At 43.6% G+C, this 20,742-nt stretch overlaps 1 protein-coding gene and 1 long non-coding RNA gene across 2 annotated transcripts in view; one reads left to right on the forward strand and one right to left on the reverse strand.

Moving 5' to 3' along the window:
* Positions 1–20,676, reverse strand: part of LOC130544795 (uncharacterized) — a 24,979-nt gene extending 4,303 nt beyond the window's left edge. The window contains exons 1-2 of the long non-coding RNA XR_008961391.1: positions 20,296–20,676; positions 14,204–14,391 (exon numbers count right to left, since the gene is read on the reverse strand). This is a non-coding gene — a long non-coding RNA (uncharacterized LOC130544795). The remainder of the gene's footprint in view (positions 1–14,203; positions 14,392–20,295) is intronic.
* On the forward strand, positions 1,015–5,922 carry GPR135 (G protein-coupled receptor 135). The gene has a single exon (XM_026480402.4). It carries the CDS (start codon positions 1,134–1,136, stop codon positions 2,640–2,642), a length of 1,509 nt encoding a protein of 502 aa, XP_026336187.1. The 5' UTR covers positions 1,015–1,133; the 3' UTR covers positions 2,643–5,922.
* Positions 20,677–20,742: the final 66 nt, after the last annotated feature.

The following is a 20,742-nucleotide window of genomic DNA, read 5'->3' on the forward strand; positions in this document are numbered from 1 at the left end:
AGGGTGTGCTCAGAAACTTGCGATGCAGCTTTGCTGGGCAGGCGGGACCTTTCTGTTCCTGAATCTCCCAGGCAGATACCTGAAGCTGCACCAGTGGTGACTCCCTGGCTGGAAGCACTTTAGGCTCAAAACACACTGCATTCCAGAGAACTGAGGAAGGTTGCCAGGAGGGCAAGGAACCAATTGCTCTCTACCCCCACCCCCATGTGTGAACCCAGTATGGTCCTGAGGTCTAGGCCCTTGAAAACAAGATGACATGCTGCCTCCAAGATCCATATCCTAGCTCCTCAGAGCACCTCTATCAGAATTACCTGTGGGGTTTAGATTCAGGGGCCCATCGTCAGTAATCCTGGGAGTCAGCAAGTGAATGTGCATTTTAATAAGCTCACTACCTCAGTGGTTCTCAAAGTGCAGTCCTTGGAACGGCAACACCATCACTACCTACGCACTTGTTAGAAATGCCAATTATGGGACAGGATCCCAGATCTAGCGAATCTGAAACTCGGGGTGGACCCAGTCACTTGTGTTTGAACAAGTCCTCTACCTGATTCTGTTGCATGCTCAAGTTTGAGAACACCTGGTTCACATTATTCTGCCACTAAAGTTTGAATCTCCGGATATGGACTGTTTTTCACTTCAGATTCTAGATCCCTTTCCTACCTGCACGTGCCAGAAATGTTAACAGGAAGCACAACAAAGGCCTCCCTGTGGGACTTTTGTATCCAACAAGACAGCTTGAGAGTAAACCCTTGTTGAATTTGGTTATTTTTATGACGGCTGATCCCGCTTTTCCTGGCCCTCATGTAAATGAAGTCCCCTAGGGGGTCGGCATGGCCCACTCTGAAGCCCAGACCCCCCCCCCCCCCCCACTGGATAACCTCGGGGAGAGGTAATGTTGTGGGCCGGCTTTCGGAGGGTACTGGGTCGGCGTCCCTCCCCGCGCTCCTGCGTAAACACGGTTCCCTCGGCAACGCCTGGAACCCACGTCAAAGGATCAGCGGGGTCCGGGGCGACTGCCACCCCTCCCGCCGAGCCGATCCCGGCAGAGGCCTCTGGCCCCAGCCCGAGCCACCACCCACCCCCTCGGGCTTGCGGCCGCCTCCCCCGGTGCGGGATGAGCACAGCGGGGCCCCATGGAGGAGCAGCCGCCGCCGCCGCCGGTCCGCCCGCCAGCGAGAATGGCCTTGTTGGGCAGCCCACACCCCGGAGCCCCCTCCGCGGCCGGCGCACCTGGCGGGACTTCCTCCGCCACGACGGCGGCGGCCGTGCTCTCCTTCAGCACCGTGGCGACCGCGGCGGCCGCGGCGCTGGGGAACCAGAGCGACGGGAGCGGGGGCGACAGCACTGGCGCCTCCGCTGGCGGAGGCCTGGGCGGGCCCCGGGCGGCGGGGGCGGCGGGGAGGCCGCCGCTGGGCCCCGAGGCGGCGCCGCTGCTGTCGCACGGGGCGGCGGTGGCGGCCCAGGCGCTCGTGCTCCTGCTCATCTTCCTGCTGTCTAGCTTGGGCAACTGCGCGGTGATGGGGGTGATCGTGAAGCACCGGCAGCTCCGCACCGTCACCAACGCCTTCATCCTGTCTCTGTCCCTGTCGGACCTGCTCACGGCGCTGCTCTGTCTGCCCGCCGCCTTCCTGGACCTCTTCACGCCGCCCGGGGGCTCGGCCCCCACCGCCCCAGCCGCCGCCGCCGCAGGGCCCTGGCGCGGCTACTGCGCCGCCAGCCGCTTCTTCAGCTCGTGCTTCGGCATCGTGTCCACGCTGAGCGTGGCACTCATCTCGCTGGACCGCTACTGCGCCATCGTGCGGCCGCCGCGGGAGAAGATAGGCCGCCGCCGCGCGCTGCAGCTGCTGGCAGGCGCCTGGCTGGCGGCCCTGAGCTTCTCCTTGCCCTGGGAGCTGCTCCGCGCGCCAAGCGAGCCGCCGGCGGCACAGAGCTTCCACGGCTGCCTGTACCGGACGTCCCCGGACCCCGCGCAGCTGGGCGCGGCCTACAGCGTGGGGCTGGTGGTGGCCTGCTACCTGCTGCCCTTCCTGCTCATGTGCTTCTGCCACTACCACATCTGCAAGACGGTGCGCCTGTCCGACGTGCGCGTGCGGCCCCTGACCACGTACGCGCGCGTGCTGCGCTTCTTCAGCGAGGTGCGCACGGCCACCACCGTGCTGATCATGATCGTCTTCGTCATCTGCTGCTGGGGGCCCTACTGCTTCCTGGTGCTGCTGGCCGCGGCCCGGCAGGCCCAGGCCACGCAAGCCCCCTCGCTCCTCAACGTGGTGGCCGTCTGGCTGACCTGGGCCAATGGGGCCATCAACCCTGTCATCTATGCCGTTCGCAACCCCAACATTTCGATGCTCCTGGGACGCAACCGGGAGGAGGGCTACCGGACTAGGAACGTGGACGCTTTCCTGCCCAGCCAGGGCCCGGGTCTGCAGGCCAGAAGCCGCAATCGCCTTCGAAACCGCTATGCCAACCGGCTGGGAGCCTGCAGCAGGATGTCTTCTTCCAACCCGGCCAGCGGGATGGGAGGGGATGTGGCCATGTGGGCCCGAAAAAATCCCGTTGTGCTGTTCTGCAGGGAGGGGCCCCCAGGGCCTTTGACATTAGCGGTGAAACAACCTAAATCCGAAGCCGGGGATACCAGCCTCTAAGAAGGGCTGGGATGCACAGCTTGTGAAGGCAAATCTTCACCTGCTCCGTTTAATGATACAGGATTCCGGGGAGAATCGTGTATTTCATAAAGCCAAACATTTAGAAAAGAGACCTAGGGGGAGGCTTACCACTTCCCTCAAACCGTGTACAGGACAATGTGCCCTTCTTCAAAAGTGCCAACTGTAAAATGCAAACATTAAAACAATATCAAACCACACAACCAAGCATTGTGAACTGTAAGTGCCGGAAATGACAAAAGTAGAATTCACAATTACTGATTAGCTCATATTACAGGAATCACACTGTGAAACGAACAAACACAATCATTGAATGCAACCAGGATTTGTTCAAACACGTAGAGTTTCAGGAAAGAATGGAGACCTTCAGAATTACCTGAAGGCCCCTCTAAATCACCAGCATTCAACAAAACTGGAGATTTTTAGAACTTGCACTTTTGACACAGGCTTTGGGTGCTTAGGTTAGAAACGAAAAATTCTGATCTTTACACTTTGGTGCCCTTCCTCCCCGCCTATGTCCCTGTAGTCTTTGTGGGAAATTTTATATTCATATTCCCATTTTAAACCATTTTAGGATTTTGAAATCGTGTCTTATTACCAGAAAAATCAACCGTTTGAAGAGCAAATAGAAGTATGAACATAAAGAATTGTGGCTATTTAAAAACATGTTCCAAGATTATACTTTAAAAATTAATGTCCCTCATTCTACCCCCAAAATTATCTGCCTTGGGAAGCTTTAAGCTTTACCCTTACTCTCACCTGCTACTTTTGTTTCTAATCATTTTGGGAATGCTGTTCTCAGAGTACTTTCATATAAAAAAAATAACTTTCATAGTAGAAAATCTTGCCTTTTGAGGTAAATTTGATTTTTAAATGCAGCCAAAAAAGTAATTTGAAGTGAAGTTGAATCAGGTGAGTAATGCCATTTTTTAAAAATGTATACAAAAATGAGAGCTCTATAAAGTAAGAAGATTGGCTTTCCTATGTGGCTCACGAACACAAAATGATTACAGAGAAGAATTCTAAAAATATTTCGAGAAGTGGCTGTATTCTTGGAATAAGCATAGAACTTTCCAAGGGCATTATACTCTCCTACGTTTGGAAGTTTGAGTATATTTATGGAAAAAAAATGAATCCTTGCTTTTATAGACATGATTTGTCTAAAAAATGTGGTTGTTATTAGACAGGGAGAATAGGTGTGGTATTATTACATGTAATAGGGTGTTAATAATTTGGGTATAAAGTCAGAAAGAAAATTCAATCAAACTGGAGATATTTTCAGAAACGTGCAAACCAAAGACGAAAGACGCTTTTTAAAATTCAAAAGCACAATTCAGGATTTGTGTGTGTGAAATTTCTCACATTAGATGTCACTATTCACAGAATCATTTACCCAGAATTTTAAAAGATATTTTTGTTTTCTCCCTCTTTCTTTCCTTTCCTCCACCTTGCCCATTTTGTCTTCAACATTTCACAGCCTTACTTGAATAAGTACTTTAGATATGGCATGACATCACCTATCATATATAGTGTGAAATAGCCACCTTTTCTTCTCTTGGATTTAAAGACGTTAATGAGTGTTTGAACTTTCGTGTGATAGGTGGGTGTGTGTCACTATTTTGTAATCAAAGATGGAAATACAGGATTCATGTCAGAGTAAAGAGACTTAATTTTTTCCCCCATACTCAAAGCATCATCACAATCATAAGTTTATAAATTATCTGTATATATCTTGCTACACTCAGTGTAGTACAAAGTAAATGAGATAATCTCTCCTCTTTAGCACTCATTATATATATGTGTATATATATATATATATATATATATATATATATATATATATATGGACTTAATATAGCTTAATACAGCTGAACTAACATTTAACAAATATCTACAGTATTTGCTTGTTAAAGGCAAAACAATTGTGTGGTTTTTGGCATTCTGAGAAAGTGGAAGTCATGTCTGGTATTTAGGAGGAAATGATAAAGTCTTTCAGTTAGGAAAATTATCAGAGAATAGGAATTCAGCAACTGTGAGTAAAGGCAGAAAGAGAGGGAACTTAGGGGAAGGAGGCGAATGTGGTACAAAATGGGGTATTGCCTGTAAAGAAAAATCAAGGAAGATATTTAAAAATAAACATGGCGTGGAATAAACTTTCCTGGTGAGTGAAGGGAAAATCTGAGAGATTGGAAGTGACAAGGTGGTGGCATGAAGGACTTCAAGGCAGGAAAGGAACTCTTGGTATGTAGCGGTAGGAAGTTTTAAGAAAGGGATAGCTTGGGGAAGAGATCATTCTGCCAGGAGCTGTAAGCGTCAGGGCTGGTAAAAATGGGAGGGGAAAGAGAGAACAGTGCTAATAAGTTACTAAAAAAAAATTAAATGTTGGTTGCTTATTTGAGGCTATACAACCAGTCAGTGATAGAACTAGGATTTGAACCACAGTCTGCCCGGCTTTGGGGCCCTATGTTCTCTTCTCTACCCTCTGTTGTCCCACAAAGTTCAGTGGGTAGGGAAACCCAGGATGAGAACTTGGGGTACTATCATTATCTTCATCATCAGCAACATCATTACCTCTATCACCATAACCATCATCACCAACATCACCATCATCATCACCACCACCACCTCCATCATCTACAGTTTTTATTTCTTCCTTTATATTGGGCAACTTCCTGGGTGCTCAGGCTGCTTAAAGGTAGAAATCACAGCACCCGCTTTCAGAGGACTTACAGTCTAACGGAGGAGCTTATGCTTTATAAAAATTGGCCCTAATCAGGACTCTACCTGCAGGGAAGAAAAGGTGTAGCATTTTCAGAAGTGGTCATCAAAGGAGATTGATCTAAAAGTGAAAGATATGTAAAGGCCAGCAACCAATCTGGTCCAGTTGTAAATACTTTGAGACAGAAATTAATGCCTTGAATAAAAGACAGGGAATGAATGGCTCTTAAATTTCAGTCTTAGACCTTTCTTCAAGCTGACCGCACGATTACAGTGATTTTGCTTAAAAAGGAGAGAAGCTATGAAATATTGGGATGTATTAAATATTGCATAATACATAAAGGCAAGAATGTCATCCTTCGTGTCTCACTCTGCTCCCAGTTTGAGTGTTTCACTGGAATGACTCAGCATAGTACATCCGTGACCCCATCTGATCCTCAAAACAACTCTCTAGGAAGGTACTATATTATCACTACCCCCATTTTATAGATGAGAAAATTGAGGCACAGAGGTGCTCTGTGATTTGCCTAAGGTTACCGAGGAAGTGTGCACTAGACATAAGATTTGTACCTTGCAGATTGGTGCCAGAAGTCCTATCTTAACCACTGGACTGTGCTGCCTCTCTAATTTGTAATAGAAAATGGGAAACCTGGAAAAGAGTCAGAGAAGATAAAGACAATGATCAAAGGGATGGGGAAATAGATATTATAAAATGTGAAAGAAAAGACTTGTTTGATTTAGGGAACAGTGACATAAGATATGTGATTTTTAAGTATATGAAGAGATTCTGAGCAATTTTTTTCTGGTAAAACCCCAGCCCTGGATGACCCCAGGCATCTGTCTTCTCTATTCCTGCTCCAGAGTAGCTGAGCACAACTGGAGAAAAGCCATAGGTCAGATCAATTAGTACCCTCTGCACCTAGAGTCCATGGCCTCTCCAGCCCCTCTCCCCTGCCCAGCAATTTGAACCTTTTTGCTCATCAGCTCGATCTTTCTGCTCACTTTAGTGACCCTTCAGACTCTTTGCTCAAACTTATAACTGACACTCCCGGCTTGAAAGATGACCTTTGCTCCTACTTCACCAAGAAAAGTAGATACATAGACCTTCCTATTTTAGCCATCAAATGTTACAGACTTAACTGGATTTATACCAGTCCTCAGCACTCTCCGATTGTAAAGAAACTGGTGCCCTCTCCAGCCTCAGGAATCTCACGCTATGAATGATCTTTCCCTGGTATCCTTAGTCTTTCTTGCTGAACCAAATCCCTCCCATGAGCCCACAAACTCTCACTTAAAAAGAAAAAAAACCCAAAGCTTTTCCTATTCCTCCTTCCCTTTTCTCTCCCTCAGCTCCCTGCCTTCAGCTGAACTTGTCAAAAAAAAAAAAATTGCCTATACTTTTACAGCTGATCTAAACCCTAGTCTACAATTTTAATGGTGCAAGAACGTTGTTGTTTTTATGCAATTTGCTTTTTTCCCAATCCTCTCTTCTGCCACACAGCAGAAACTTAAGATGGTGGCATCTAGGCTCTAGGGGCTTATTTAGCGCCAAGCACTGGTAAATATCAATCTTCAGTGGTCATGCATCCGTCTCCAGGTCAGTCTCCAGTCACATCCAAAGCTTGCTGCATCATCATCCCGGAGCACCCAGCTCTCCCTGGGCACCACTTCGGAGCTCCTCTTTGAACACAAGATGATTACTCCATCTCAGCATCCTGCAGGCTGTGCCACGCCCATAATGCTGTCTCCGGCCGCTTTTTAAAAATTATTTTTTAATATTTTTGATTATTTGATACTTTCGATATCGTTGGGTCTGTAAGTCAAAATGATATATCAAGTATGTATGGGGAGTTCCATTTGTGGAACGGCCGTGAGGATCTCTGTGGACCCACTACCCAGGGAAACAAGTATAACTGGTCGAAAGTATTTAAAAAGCCATCATTTGAAGTCTCTGGAAATTGTCATAAAGCAGACAGCAAATGAAGAAACATTTATTCAAGAAAATCTACTGTAATTCAATAAGAAGAGCGGGAGTCGGTGGCCTTCGAATTCTAACCCACTCTCCCTGCTCCCAGCTCAGTGGGACAGAAACTCGGCTTCCGGTGAGTACAACGCTCCCTCCCTCTTTCCCAGCTTCCCGGTGAGGACTGTGGTATCTCCCTGGGGGGAACCGGCCATGAGAATGGCTCATCTTGGCAGCCGCATGTTGCAGAGGCTAAATTCCAGGTGAGTGTAGCCCACCTAGCCCCCATCCACAGGGCAGATGCTTGACCTCAGGGATGGCATGCAGGGAGTATCGGCATCACGATGGTCCTCAACCCGGCTCGTTTGTAGGATGGAGACCCCGTCTTGGGAGAGACCAGCTGAGAAGACCAGAGGCTCCGGCCCACCCGCAGTGCCCTGCCGAAAGCACGGTGTCAATCCAAAAGAAGCAGGCCACTGTCCCTTTCCCTAGCTTCAGAGCTCTGGCCCAGATATTTTGGCCAGGGGTGTAGACAGGACTTTAAACAGAGAGTGCCCAAGCTCTCCCTAAAGCAACTCACTTCATTTGAAACAGAGTGTGGGGAAGTTTTGGTGGTAAAAAAACTCAGAGGAGGCTAACAGCTTCATGAGAGATACAAGCTAAAACATTTGCCGGCTGGTTGACCAGAGAGAATCAGGGAAAGAAACAGCGAATGAAAGCCTTGTATTACAGTTGAGTTTTAAAAGTGCTTTGTCTCTTGGGATAACAGTCCTTTATCTCTTGCAAATATTTTTTCCCAGTCTATGGCTTGTCTTCTCATTATCTTGGCCTTTTCAACATAAACAAAACAAAACATGAATCTGACAGGGAAGACTGGTGTAGAGACTGAGTCGTTCTTATCAATGACTCTTACTCCTCTCTAAGGGGCACTTTGGAAATTTGTGGGAGCATTTTTGGTGGCACAATGTGACTGGCACGTAATGAGCGGTGTCTAGGAATGCTAGATGTCCTGCAAAGCATAACAGAATACTGTCCTGTGGAGAACTGGCCTTCGTTCCAGACGGTTTTCAAACATCCCACCAGACGCTGAAACGGCTGATAATCTATGGATCATTATGTAATTGCATACCTTACAGCCGTTCCACATGGAGACACAGTATTTTATTTTATTTTATTTTATTTTTTAAAGACTTTATTCATTTATTCGACAGAGATAGAGACAGCCAGTGAGAGAGGGAACACAAGCAGGGGGAGTGGGAGAGGAAGAAGCAGGCTCATAGCGGAGGAGCCTGATGTGGGGCTCGATCCCAAAATGCTGGGATCACGCCCTGAGCCGAAGGCAGACGCTTAACCGCTGTGCCACCCAGGCGCCCCGAGACACAGTATTTTAAACATGGTTTTAATATGCACCGAAAAGCTTCTTGAAGTGCAATTGTTTCATAAACAGAAAATTTATGGTATTTGTTCTTTTAGGTTTTTATGAAGCAGTAGTCACCGTTTGAGAAAGCTACAGCATGGCGTGCGCCACTTCTTGAGGTAACGGGCTGTGAAGAGCACGCTAGCATCGGTCTGCATTTGGAGCCCCTGCAGTCACCGCGAGCGCACGTTCGGGTAGCAGCATCCAGCGCCCTCACTTGGTCTGTTCTGCAGCGACAAAGATCCACTGGTGACGATAACACAGACGGATGCCAGACATTTGGCCAAGAGAAAAATCTGCCTAATAGGTTGTCAAAGGTCCCAGTACACGGGGCAGCTTAAAGGAAACAACTGTCCTCTTGTTGTCTCTCAAGAAACCTAACAATCAGTGTCACTGAAAACATTTTTAACCCTCCTTTACCTGTGGCTGCAGGGACTAGAGACAAACTAACGGAGAGATGGCAGAGTTTACCCCTCCCTGGCGGTCGTTAAGCTTCTGCCTGTTTCTGGATGTCAGGGGCTAAGGCAAGTACCTAATTTTTTTTTTAATTTTTAAAAAGCTTTTATATATTTATTTGTCAGAGAGAGAGAGAGAGAACAAGCAGGGGGAGCAGCAGCCAGAGGGAGAAGCAGGCTCCTGCTGAGCAAGGAGCCAGATGCAGGACTCGATCGAAGGACCCTGGGATCATGATCTAAGCTGAAGGCAGATGCTTAACCAACTGAGCCACCCAGGAACCAACAAATACCGAATTTCTTGACAGCACAATGACAGAAGCTCCCATCGTGGAGCAGGGAGGCATATTAAACAGCATTTCACCTGTGGTTACAAAGCCTGAAATACTCTCAATTCCCCACAAGGAGGCTCCATTATCAAGTACAACAGTTTTCAAAGAGGGAAAAGAACAACCCTTTCAACAGCAGCCCATCATTGTGCATTAAACTCCCATAATCTTTAAATGCATTAACATTCTTACCGATTACAGTTTGGTTCTCATTCTCATATAAAAAAGTCATGTATCATCTTAGTGCTATGCAAACCTAGGGAAAATGTATCACGTGTTAAGTCCACAATTTACATTAAGCTGAGTATACATTCAGAGCAAGACAGAGCGGGGAGAAGATGGAGATTGGTAATTATAATAAAAAGAAATTTAAGGAGCATCTGGGTGGCTCAGTCAGTTAAGTGTCTGTCTTTGGCTCAGGTCATGATCCCAGGGTCCTGGGATGGAGCCCCAAGTGGAGCTCCCTGCTCAGTGGGGAGTCTGCTTCTCCCTCTGCCCCTCCCCCAGCTCATTCTCTCTCCCTTTCTCTCTCTCTCTCTCTCAAATAAATAAATTAATAAATCTTAAAAAAAAAAAGAAATTTCCTTATGTTTCAGTTATTACTTTGATTCACAGTTGTCACATAGGTTCAACTTTGGCTTTCCAAGTCAAGAAAAACTTTGGCTAAAATTATTTCCTTTTGGAAGGCAAACCATTCATTATTACCAGCTTAGTAGCTCTTTTCTTAATAATACATATGGCCATTGCATTGTTTTAATATCACTCTTTAAAATTAAAGTAGCAAATACTTATTGGATGATGTATTATCTTAAAATATTGGAGCAACATTTCTAAATGGCCATAAGTTTATTTGACTAAATACATAATAATTATTTATACAATTAAGATTTTTCTCAACATATGGCATTAAAACTAGATTAACACTGTATGATGTTAAAACTTTTTCTTTTGCCTCAATTCTCTGAAAAAAACTTAGAATATGATTAGTGCTATACATGTTCAATTAGCTTTGTGTTTAAGTCATTTATAACACATGATGTGTGAATAAAATATGTCAGGGCAACTGAGAAATAAGGCAAATCTCCTTACATGGAAAATATAAGTAGGTTTGTAATTTAGGAGTCTTAGTTTCTAAGATTTTGCTCTTTTTTGGAGAATGGGATTTTGGATGTAGCTAGCATTTGAGTGTCTCATTAGATCCTTGGTGTAATTTCTAGCTGAACCACAACTGGTATTGGAAACACTAGTATTAGAAGCCAGAGCTGGGGTGAGTGGGGGAGAGAGGTGAATAGGGGTGAAGGTTGGGGAGTTTGGGAGGAAGGAGGAAATGAGAGGAAACGCAGGGAGGGTAGTCTTAACTGGGAGCTCACAAAGAGTGATTTATATGCATTAGCCTGTCTTCCTGTCCTCATCAGCCCCTCTGCTCCCAGATGGAGCTCTGTTTTTCCAGTCAGTTGAATTTAAGCATCAATATTATGTTTGAAATGTAAGAGTGAAATTGGCTTCCAGAGATAACTTTTTAATGGTTACTGGGTGCCCATGCCACCAGCTTCTGAATGTCTGGTCACTCTTCCTAAAGGTCATGACCACACCTAGCTGGCCCTACTGATAGAGTAGACCCAGTGGCCTTTCTCAGGTCAGCCTGAGCCAAGTGGTCAGGAACTCACCGAGACCCACAGATGCCCCCCCCCCCCCCCCCGCACGTGGAGGAAGCTGGTTCCCTTGGGGATGTTCAGGCTGCCCTGGTAACCCCCTCCCTTCTCTCCGCCAGCACGCCACTGTGATGTGTGTGGTGGTGAAGACTTACAACCTCTGTTCCCCTGCTTGGCTGGGGCGGGGGGGGGGGGGGGGGGGCGGTGGTGGTGGGGGGGCTTGCTTACCCTCCCCACAGAAAGGACAGGAGACTGCGTCAAAGCTCACTGTGATTGCCCTTAACTTGTATACAGACCCACCTCTTTAGAGGAAAGGGAAGATTCTCCCAGTTTTGACTTTGGAAATGGGATGTTAGTCTTAGAATCTTACATTAAGGCTAAGACAGACCCTCCCACAAAGACTGTCTCTGGGAAATGGGAGTGGCCGGATCCTTTTAGAAATTGGGCACAACAAGGCAAGGGCAGGATGGGAGTGTTTCTCAGTTGTGGATTTCTTGTCTTAATTATGTGAGGCACCCACAGGACAGGACAACACTCCTTTTAAACACTAAATAAAATTCTGTAAATTCAGGGTTCTCCGAATTTGGTAAAAATGCAAAAACAGTGGAGGAGGGGGTCTACGTGATCATGTGTAAACTTTCTGTTCTCTACTGAGCATGACTGTCTCCTAGATTCCTTCCTGTGACCGACTTTGAAGGGACAAGAAGGGAGGGGAGAGGAAGAAATCCCTTCCTAGTGAGAGCAAAGGCAGAGAGGGGGACTGATGACGAGGGGGAGGGGTTAATAGCTTTTAAAGCTATTTAGCTTTTAAAAGCTAAAAAGAGGGAAGGAGAGAAGTTGGCTGCAATCATGGGGTGTCTGATGAGCAATAAAACTTCATGCATTTATTAGTTGGACATTTATTGAGCATCTGCCATGTGCCAGGCTCTCAGACCCTAATGGAAAGCAGGGAAACAGTTGTTTTGTCTTGTGGAGCATGTAGACTGAGCCAAGCCCCAAATTTATTAAATAAAGTAAATCAGATTGCTGATCAATTCTTAGTTCATTCTAGTTTTACACTATTCCTTTCATCCTCTGTAAGTTTATCCATAAACCCAAGTAAATAGAAGTGAACTACTCTGGACTATTAAAATATAACACTGGTTCAAAAAAACATTCTCCAATTTAACTTTATTTTTCCTTTTGCTTTCTTAATTGGGGTAATGTTTTTGTATTACTGCACGTCTACATATTTTAAAGGAGCTGATAAAAATATATTTGTTCATTCCTATGTAGTCTACTTTATCAGCCTATTTGCAAAATTTTCCTGAGAAATGTGTAGAGGAAAAAAGTCAGAGTCAAGAGTGGCTTTTTAAAAAAATCAATAATTGGGATAGATGCAGGACAAATATAATTTGAAATTAAACACAGAATGCTGGATTTAACATGAAGTGGATAACCTGACAGCCTATCAAAAAAAAAAAAAAATCAAATACTCTTGTATACCAAAGCAATTTAAGTTGATAACAGAGGTGAACTTGAGGTTGATGCTGTCAAATAAATTCTAAATAGATTCCAGACTGGCTCTTTGTCTTTGCTGCCAAAAAGACTAATCAACTTTATGCATCTACATTTTACCTTTGAATGATCAAACTGCAGGTGTGACAGACAAAATATTTAAAAACCAGGATAGCATGGACACAGATGATGTCCGTAGACGTGTACTCTTTTGATACATCTTGCCTAAATAAATATCCACCTTAATTACGGGGAACCTGGTGGGTAGTTAGCATGCAATGAAATTACCCCCCCTCCCCAGTCCATTAAAAATTAGGCTACTCCTTTGGAAGAAAGAGTTAATCCTCTTTCATCCTCAAATAACATAGCTAACATGGGAAAGAGGGAGAGTACATTCCTCCTGAACAGATTCTCCACTTTAAAAAAAAAAAAAATTATTTGAGAAAGAGAGAGAAAGCACACACATGCATGAGTGGGGGGAGGGGCAGAGGGAGAGGGAGGCAAGAGAATCTCAGGCAGATTCCCTGCTGAGCATGGAGCCCAGTGTGTTGCTCGATCCCACGACCCCAAGATCATGACCTGAGCCAACACCAAGAGTTGGATCTCAATCGAATGAGCCACCCAGGTGCCCCAGATTCTCCACTTCTCAACATTTCTAAAATAGTGTGCTGGCATTCTGGTTGTCGACACTTGGTTGAAAAGATACAGAAGGCGCAATTGGAAAATAGATGTTTGTTTAGTATACATTGAAATATCAGTAATCTTACTGTGAGACACATAGAGAAAGAGGTCAAAGGCTGGAGCCTCTAAGTGCCCCAGCACTTTCGGACTGCATTGCAACAACCATGGCTTCTGTAGGACGCAGCAGTGTGTTACACAACAGGGAAGGAAAGACTAGGTTTGGTTCTGTGTGATCTACTGGGCCTTTTGTCATATTCTCCTGCCTAATTCGACAGTAAGAGAACAAGTGCACAACTTGCCCTTGGTGAGGGCGTAGTGAGCAGGAGTTTGGATCACACAGTAATGAGGATCTGGGTCACCTAAGCAGGTAAGCCGACGAGGCTAGCAGAAGTTCTAGCCAAGGATAAGGAGAATTTAGGCTGGTAAGAGGGTAGGGAGATGCTGAATATTCGTTGCAGTCCGAGATTAACTGCCGTAGTGGGGATCATACTTCAACCTGCTAACGTTTCCTTTGTAAGTTTCCTGAGGAAAAGAAACCAACCAGAACCCTGAAGAAGTTCTCAGATGGAATCAATGGCTTATACAGAACAAGTGAATCCAAGCAATGCAAGGGCTGAACTGTGATATTTTGTCTGGATACACCCTTCTGGAGCAAGACACTCATTTCCCCAGCTTGCAGAAGTATTACCCGTTGATGGCTCATCGCTAATCCCACCCCAAGAATTGCCCTCAGGGGAAAAAGAATTGCTTCACCTAAAGTTATGCCCATTCTCCAGAAGCAGCCCAGACCCAGTGACTAGTCAATGTGGGAGTACAAAAATCCAGTCCTCTTACCTTAATTTGGGACAAGTCTGAAGGATTATCCCAGCTCCCGAGCTTCTGTGGGATCTGCTGAAGTCTTTCTTGCAATTTCCCCATAGTTCAACTTCTTCTGCCCGATCTTGCTTCCTTAACAATTTTTTTTCCTGAGACCACTTTAAATAAACTTCCTGTATGCAAATTTCTGTTACTGTATCTTTTTCCTGGGAAATACAATGTAAGAGAGCTATTTTAAACATCTGTAGAAAAGCATATGTTTGTGACACATTTTATCGAAAGTGTGCTGGAAATATGCTGTGTTTGAGTTTATGTTAACTAATTTAGCCAACCTCAGTAAAACAAATATAAAGATTAAGCAACAGAATAATATTTGGTAATTCTAAATCACTGGACAGGCATTCTAAACATGCTTATTTTAAAGGCTATGCTTTATTTTTAAGTAATTAATGTATGTTCAGCCAAATCAAACAAACTGCTTTAGTTCTTTTCATAACATCTGAGGTTAATTAAATAAATACCAATGATGATATGCTTTTACTTTTTCACATTTTTAATTTATCAAAAAAAAATGTTTCAACTACACTTTGTAGTCATGACACACATTTTTAAGCCTAAAGTTTATTACTTTTCAATCTCATGCTTTCAATAGTTTGGTTTGTCTAATATGACAAATTTCATAATTCATTAAAAATTATCTTGTTGAAATTTTATTTTTCTAAATGGGAGATTCTACATTTGACATCTTGAAAAGTTCATTTCACAGCTACATTGATGTCAGTGAGACCGGAGAGATAGTAAATGATAAAGCAAGATTGTAAAAGCTGTTCAGTATCTGTGTTTTTTCTAAGAGCTTAATTGAGATATCATTCACATGCATACGATTCACCCTTTAAAGTATGTAATTCGGCCGGTTTTAGTATATTCACAGGCTTGTTAACCATTATCACAGCTGACTTTAGAATGTTTTCATCACCCAAAAAAGAATCTCCGTACTCTCCAGCAGGCGCTTCCCGTCGCCCTCTTCTCCAGGCCCCTGGCAAGCACTTTCTGTCTCCGTGGGTTGGCCTGTTGTGGACATTCCATATAAATGGAATCATACCATATACGGGTTTTGTGACTGGCTTCTTTCATGCATATTAATGAACCTTGTTTTCAAAGTTCATCCATGTTGTAGGATGTATCACCATTTCATTCTTTTTATTGTTTCATTTTCTTTATTGCTGCATGATATTCCATTGTATAGATATACTATATTTTGTTTATTCATTCATCAGTTAATGAATGGGTTTTTTTTTTTTTTAGCTACTATGAATAATGAATGCTGCTATGAACATTATGTATAAGTTTTGTGTGGACGTGTTTTCACTTGTCATGGGTATATACCTTGTAGTAAAATGTCAGTTAAATGGTAAGTCTGTGTTTAACATTTTGAGAAACTGCAGACTTCTCCAGAGCTGGCTGCCATTTTACACTTCTACCAGCAGGGCATCAGGGTTCTCCGCGTTCTCATCAATGCTTGATATGGATTATGGGTTTGTTTTGTTTTTAATATTAGCCTCTCTAATAGGTATAAAGTGGTATCTCATGGTGGTTTTGATTTGCATCTCCCTAGTGACTCATAACTGTCCTGTGAAGAATAGTGAATAAAAAACTGGATATTTAACTTGGGAAAAAGGAAGATTTAGGCAGGAGGAGCTGGTAGCTATCTTTACGTCTTAGAATAGAGACAGAATTTTATCTGTTATTTACAGATGAACAAAGAGTTGATGCTAAACAGAAGCAGAATGTAGCTCTACGTAAACAAAATGTCTAATGAATAGACTGAAGAGGGAGAGAGAGGGTCCCATGCCCTAGGACTGTGTCAGCAGACGCTCTAGAAGGATTCTGTAGGGCTCCCCTTGGTATGCTGTGGTTTGTAAACCAGTGTGGCAAATTTAGAAAGTATACTCTGATTAATTTTTAAGCCATACATATATCAGCTTGGCAAGAACATTTTTTCTAAGCAAGAAATTCACGTATTACTAAGTTCTCTGTGGGAAACAGAGTCTCATACCAGTTGGAGCCCATGGGGTGTGGAGTATATTGGGACAACAGCACTTTTCAGAAGCTCCTATATTAGGTGAATGCCTACTCCATCTGGATCAGTCATGCTAGAAGCCACCAGAAAAACATTGCTGACTCCTGGATTACAGTCTCTTTTCTAAATGCTTTCAAACCACTGTTTAGTAATATCCTTAAGAGTAGTGCCTGGGTGTCTCAGTCTGTTAAGCATCTGCCTTTGGCTCAGGTCATGATCCCAGGGTCCTGGGATTGAGTCCCACATCGGGCTCCTTGCTCAGCGAGGAGCCTGCTTCTCCCTCTGCCTGCTGCTCCCTGTGCTTCCTGTTTGTGCTCTCTCTCTCTCTGAAAAATAAATAACTAAAATCTTAAAAAAAAAAAAAAAAAGTAACGTCCTAAGGAATCTTTCTAGGGCATGAGATTGTGTTCTGAGATTCAACTTTTTTTGACAAACAGAATCTTCACTGTTTTAACATATCTACTATAAATAAAGGGAATAATTTAATTCTTTCTCTATATGAATGATATGTATGTATACTTATATATTTGTATGTGTGTGTATATTATGTCAGTAGTTACCCATTGGAATGAATAAATGAATGATGGTAACTTAATGGTAAAGGGGGTGATGCTAGAGAACATAAAGCTGCCTCCAAAATATGAAACGGGGGAAGAACAGAGAAATGCGTGGACAATCCCAAATAATTTTACTATACTTTACATAACTCCTGGTTTTCCAAAATGGAAATTCAAAAAGGGGAGAATATTGAGCTCAACTCTTACTGAGATTAAGACAAGTGATAGAAATGCCAAATACAATTTTTAAAATAATTCCTAATATGGGCTTGTTCACTAGCAGAGTTCAAAAAAGTTTATTATTAGAGATGATCCAATGTCTTGCTGTGGGAGTTGACTGAGGTTTTGTTTTGTAAGTTTGCAAGTATACATCTATATGCAGTTTATAAAAAGTAAATCTTGCCTACAAATCAATATTTCAATAAAATTAGAGGACAGGATAAACTCTTCCTTTTTCTATTTTCTCCTCTCTCTCTTTTTCTCTCTCTTGTTAAAAAGATTTCTTATTTTGGGGGCGCCTGGGTGGCACAGCGGTTGAGCGTCTGCCTTCGGCTCAGGGCGTGATCCCGGCGTTATGGGATTGAGCCCCACATCAGGCTCCTTCGCTATGAGCCTGCTTCTTCCTCTCCCACTCCCCCTGCTTGTGTTCCCTCTCTCGCTGGCTGTCTCTATCTCTGTCAAATAAATAAATAAAATCTTTAAAAAAAATATTTCTTACTTTTAAGTAATCTCTCTACCCAATGTGGGGCTCGAACTGACAACCCTGAGATCAAGAATTGCATGCTCTACTGTTTGAGCCAGCAGGCGCCCCTATTTTCTCTTCTCTTAATCTAACAGGTTTATAGTATATGTACTAATTTCCTGTTGCTGTTTTTAACAAATCACCACAAATTGAGTGGCTCAATACAACACACATTAATTCTTTTCTTAGAGTTTGGAGGTCAGAAGTCTAACGATGAGTCTTAGAGGGCTAAAATCAAGGTGTCCGCAGGCCGCTTCCTTTTGGAAGCTTCAGAAAAAGAATCCACCCCTTGCCTCTTCTAGCTTTTTGAGGCTTCTAGCATTCCTTCAGTTAGGGCCACATCATTCCAATCTCTGCTTCCAACATCACGCTGCCTTCTCTCTGACCTCTTTCCTCCCTTTTGTAAAGACTCTTGTGATTACATTAGGCCTACCCAGATAACCCAGCATCACCTCCTCATCTCAAAAGCCGTATGTGAATCGTATCTGCAAAGTCCCTTTGCCATGTAAGGTTAACATAGTCATAGGTTCCAGGGATAAGGACATGGGCTGATTTGGGGGCCCATAATGCAGCCTAGCACAGTATATAATATGTATTTTGGAGTCAGGTAGGTACGTGTCACCAACCAACCAATGAACCAACCAATCATCTCCTGTTGGTATTATTTATCTTATTTACTTTCACTGCCTTTGCACCTGAATATCTATGCAGTTAAGAGAAGATATGGACTTCCAGAACAGCTGGTTCATTTTTAGCACTGAATCCTGTGCTGATTATGATAGCTACTCAAGTAAGTGCTTTTGACTCAACTGGAAAGGAGGAAAGTCGAACTCAACCTGGAGCCTGGCATTTGCCTGAGAGGGGATCATGGCCCCCTCCAGAGTGGTATCTGTATCAGCTCTGAACAGGTAAAAGCTCGGCAAGGGACATCCAAGTCGTAGCCGTATGGAGTGACTCAGAATCATAGATACAGTATTTAAAGAGATCAACCTTTTTGGTAGTTGTTAAAAAGTTACCATTAAACCTTTAATTTTAAGAAAACTGTAGATTCCCATGTGGTTGTAAGAAATAATAGAGAGATCTCATGTACCTTTTGCCCAGTTTTTTCTATAGCAGCGTCTTGCTAAACTATAGTACCATATTACAATTGGGGTACTGATGCTGATACAGACAAGATACAGGACGTTTTCACCACCATCAGATTCCTTCATGTTGCCCTTCCTTTTTTTAAAAGATTTTATTTATTTATTTTAGAGAGAGAGAAAGAGAGAAGGGGGAGAGGCAGAGGTGGAGGGAGAGAATCTCAAGTAGACCCTGTGCTGAGTGCGGAGCCTGACCTGGGGCTTGATCCTACCACCCTGAGATCATGACCTGAGCAGAAATCAAGAGTGGGATGCTTAACCGACTGAGCCACCCAGGCGCCCCCATGTTGTCCTTTGATAGCTATATCCATTTCCCTCCCACACTCTTAACCTCTGGCAACTACTAACCTGTTCTCCATTTTTAGAATTCTGTCATTTTAAGAATGTTATATTAATAGAATCATACAGCATGTAACATTTTGGGATTGTCTTTCTCCACACAGCATAATTTTCTGGAGACTGACCCAGGTTGTTGCATGTATTAATTATAGGTTCCTTTTTACTGATGAGTAGTATCTATAGTATGGATGTACCACAGTTTGGTTAACCATTCATCTGTTGGAAGACATCTAGCCGTTTCTATTTGGGGGCTATTACAAATAGAGCTCATATGAACGTTTATGAGCAGGATTTTGCATGAACATAAGTTGCCGTTTCTCTGGGATAAACGCCCAGGAGTGCAACTGTTAGGTTGTATGGTAGTTGTACGTTTCGTTTTTTTAAGAAACTGCTAAGTTACACCCCAGAGTAGCTGTATCATTTTATATTCCCAGCAGAAAGGCACGAGTGATCTGGTTTCTTGTTACCCTTGCCAGTATTCGGTATTGTCACTCTTTTTTTATTTTCGTGATTCTGATAGGTGTGCACTGATACCTCATTGTGGTGTTAATATGAATTTCCCTCATCGCTTAATGACAGTGAACATCTTCCCATGTGCTCATTTGCTTATCCCAGCTGCTATCTCCTGGGTGCCCTCGGTGTCACTGTGAAGGGGACAGGACAGCCGAGAGCGCCAGGCCCAGCGGCTGAAACATCTGCTTCCGCAGAGCCATTCCATTGTTTTCAAACCTATTTTATATATTAGGCTTTTAAGCAAGATTTCATTTTATTTTTCAAGATTTATTTGAGAGACAGATGGAGCGAGAGATTGAGTGAGCACAAGCAGCAGAGGGAGAGGGAGAAGCAGGCTCCTCACCAAGCAAGCAGCCCGACGTGGGGCTCAATCCCAGGACCCTGAGATCATGACCTGAGCCGAAGGCAGACCCTTCACTGACTGAGCCACCCAGGCGCCCCATAAGATTTCATTTTTAAAAGGTTTTCTTTGCTTAGAAAAATATGAAGTCAGCTTCATCTATTTTGCAGATTATTTTATATGGAAATGACTTGACTACCCAAAATCCTAGACAAAAACTAAATTCAGAATTAGAAATACATGACTCAACTATATTTATATAAAAATGTATTCAGAAGCCAGCATGTGTTTTTTCAACTGTGCTACTTCTTTACAGCGAATGAATACAGGCTGACTCTAATTTTTAAAAATGAAAATTATCTCCTACTAATTTAAAAATGGCTAAAACATCTCTCACCGACAGTCTGGACCACAGTTTCCTTTCACGTAGGATCAGCATGTCAGTTATCCTTCTACACGTCAGGCAGGAGGGGCCCTGGTGTGGAAGAATAAGAAGCAAAAAGAAGGAAAGGCTCTCATCTTTTGGTTGTAATACCTTAGATATCAATCTAATATACTTGTAACATCTAGGAGTCATGACGAATAAATGCAAAATGCTTACATATGGTCTGATTTTGTGATTTTATAGATTATTAGAAAATAAACTGTTCCCAGGGAACATGAATCCCACCGTAATCTCATCTTCCTCTGGAGGAAAATTCCCCTGGAGACACGAGTATTTTAGCCTTTGCTTCCCATACCCAGGCCCTCTTGCTTTTTCATTAAAGAGAGACTTCGTGAGTGAGGTCAGAAAAGTGTCATGTAAAAAAGTAAAAAGATATTAAAAAAAAAAAAAAAACCCAGA

Source organism: Ursus arctos, unplaced genomic scaffold (genome assembly GCF_023065955.2).
Source record: "Ursus arctos isolate Adak ecotype North America unplaced genomic scaffold, UrsArc2.0 scaffold_25, whole genome shotgun sequence".
NCBI classification, from domain to species: domain Eukaryota; kingdom Metazoa; phylum Chordata; class Mammalia; order Carnivora; family Ursidae; genus Ursus; species Ursus arctos.

Bases quoted from the DNA above. Each gene is read 5' to 3' on its own strand.
- GPR135 (XM_026480402.4), top strand. From the start codon at position 1,134: ATGGAGGAGCAGCCGCCGCCGCCGCCGGTCCGCCCGCCAGCGAGAATG.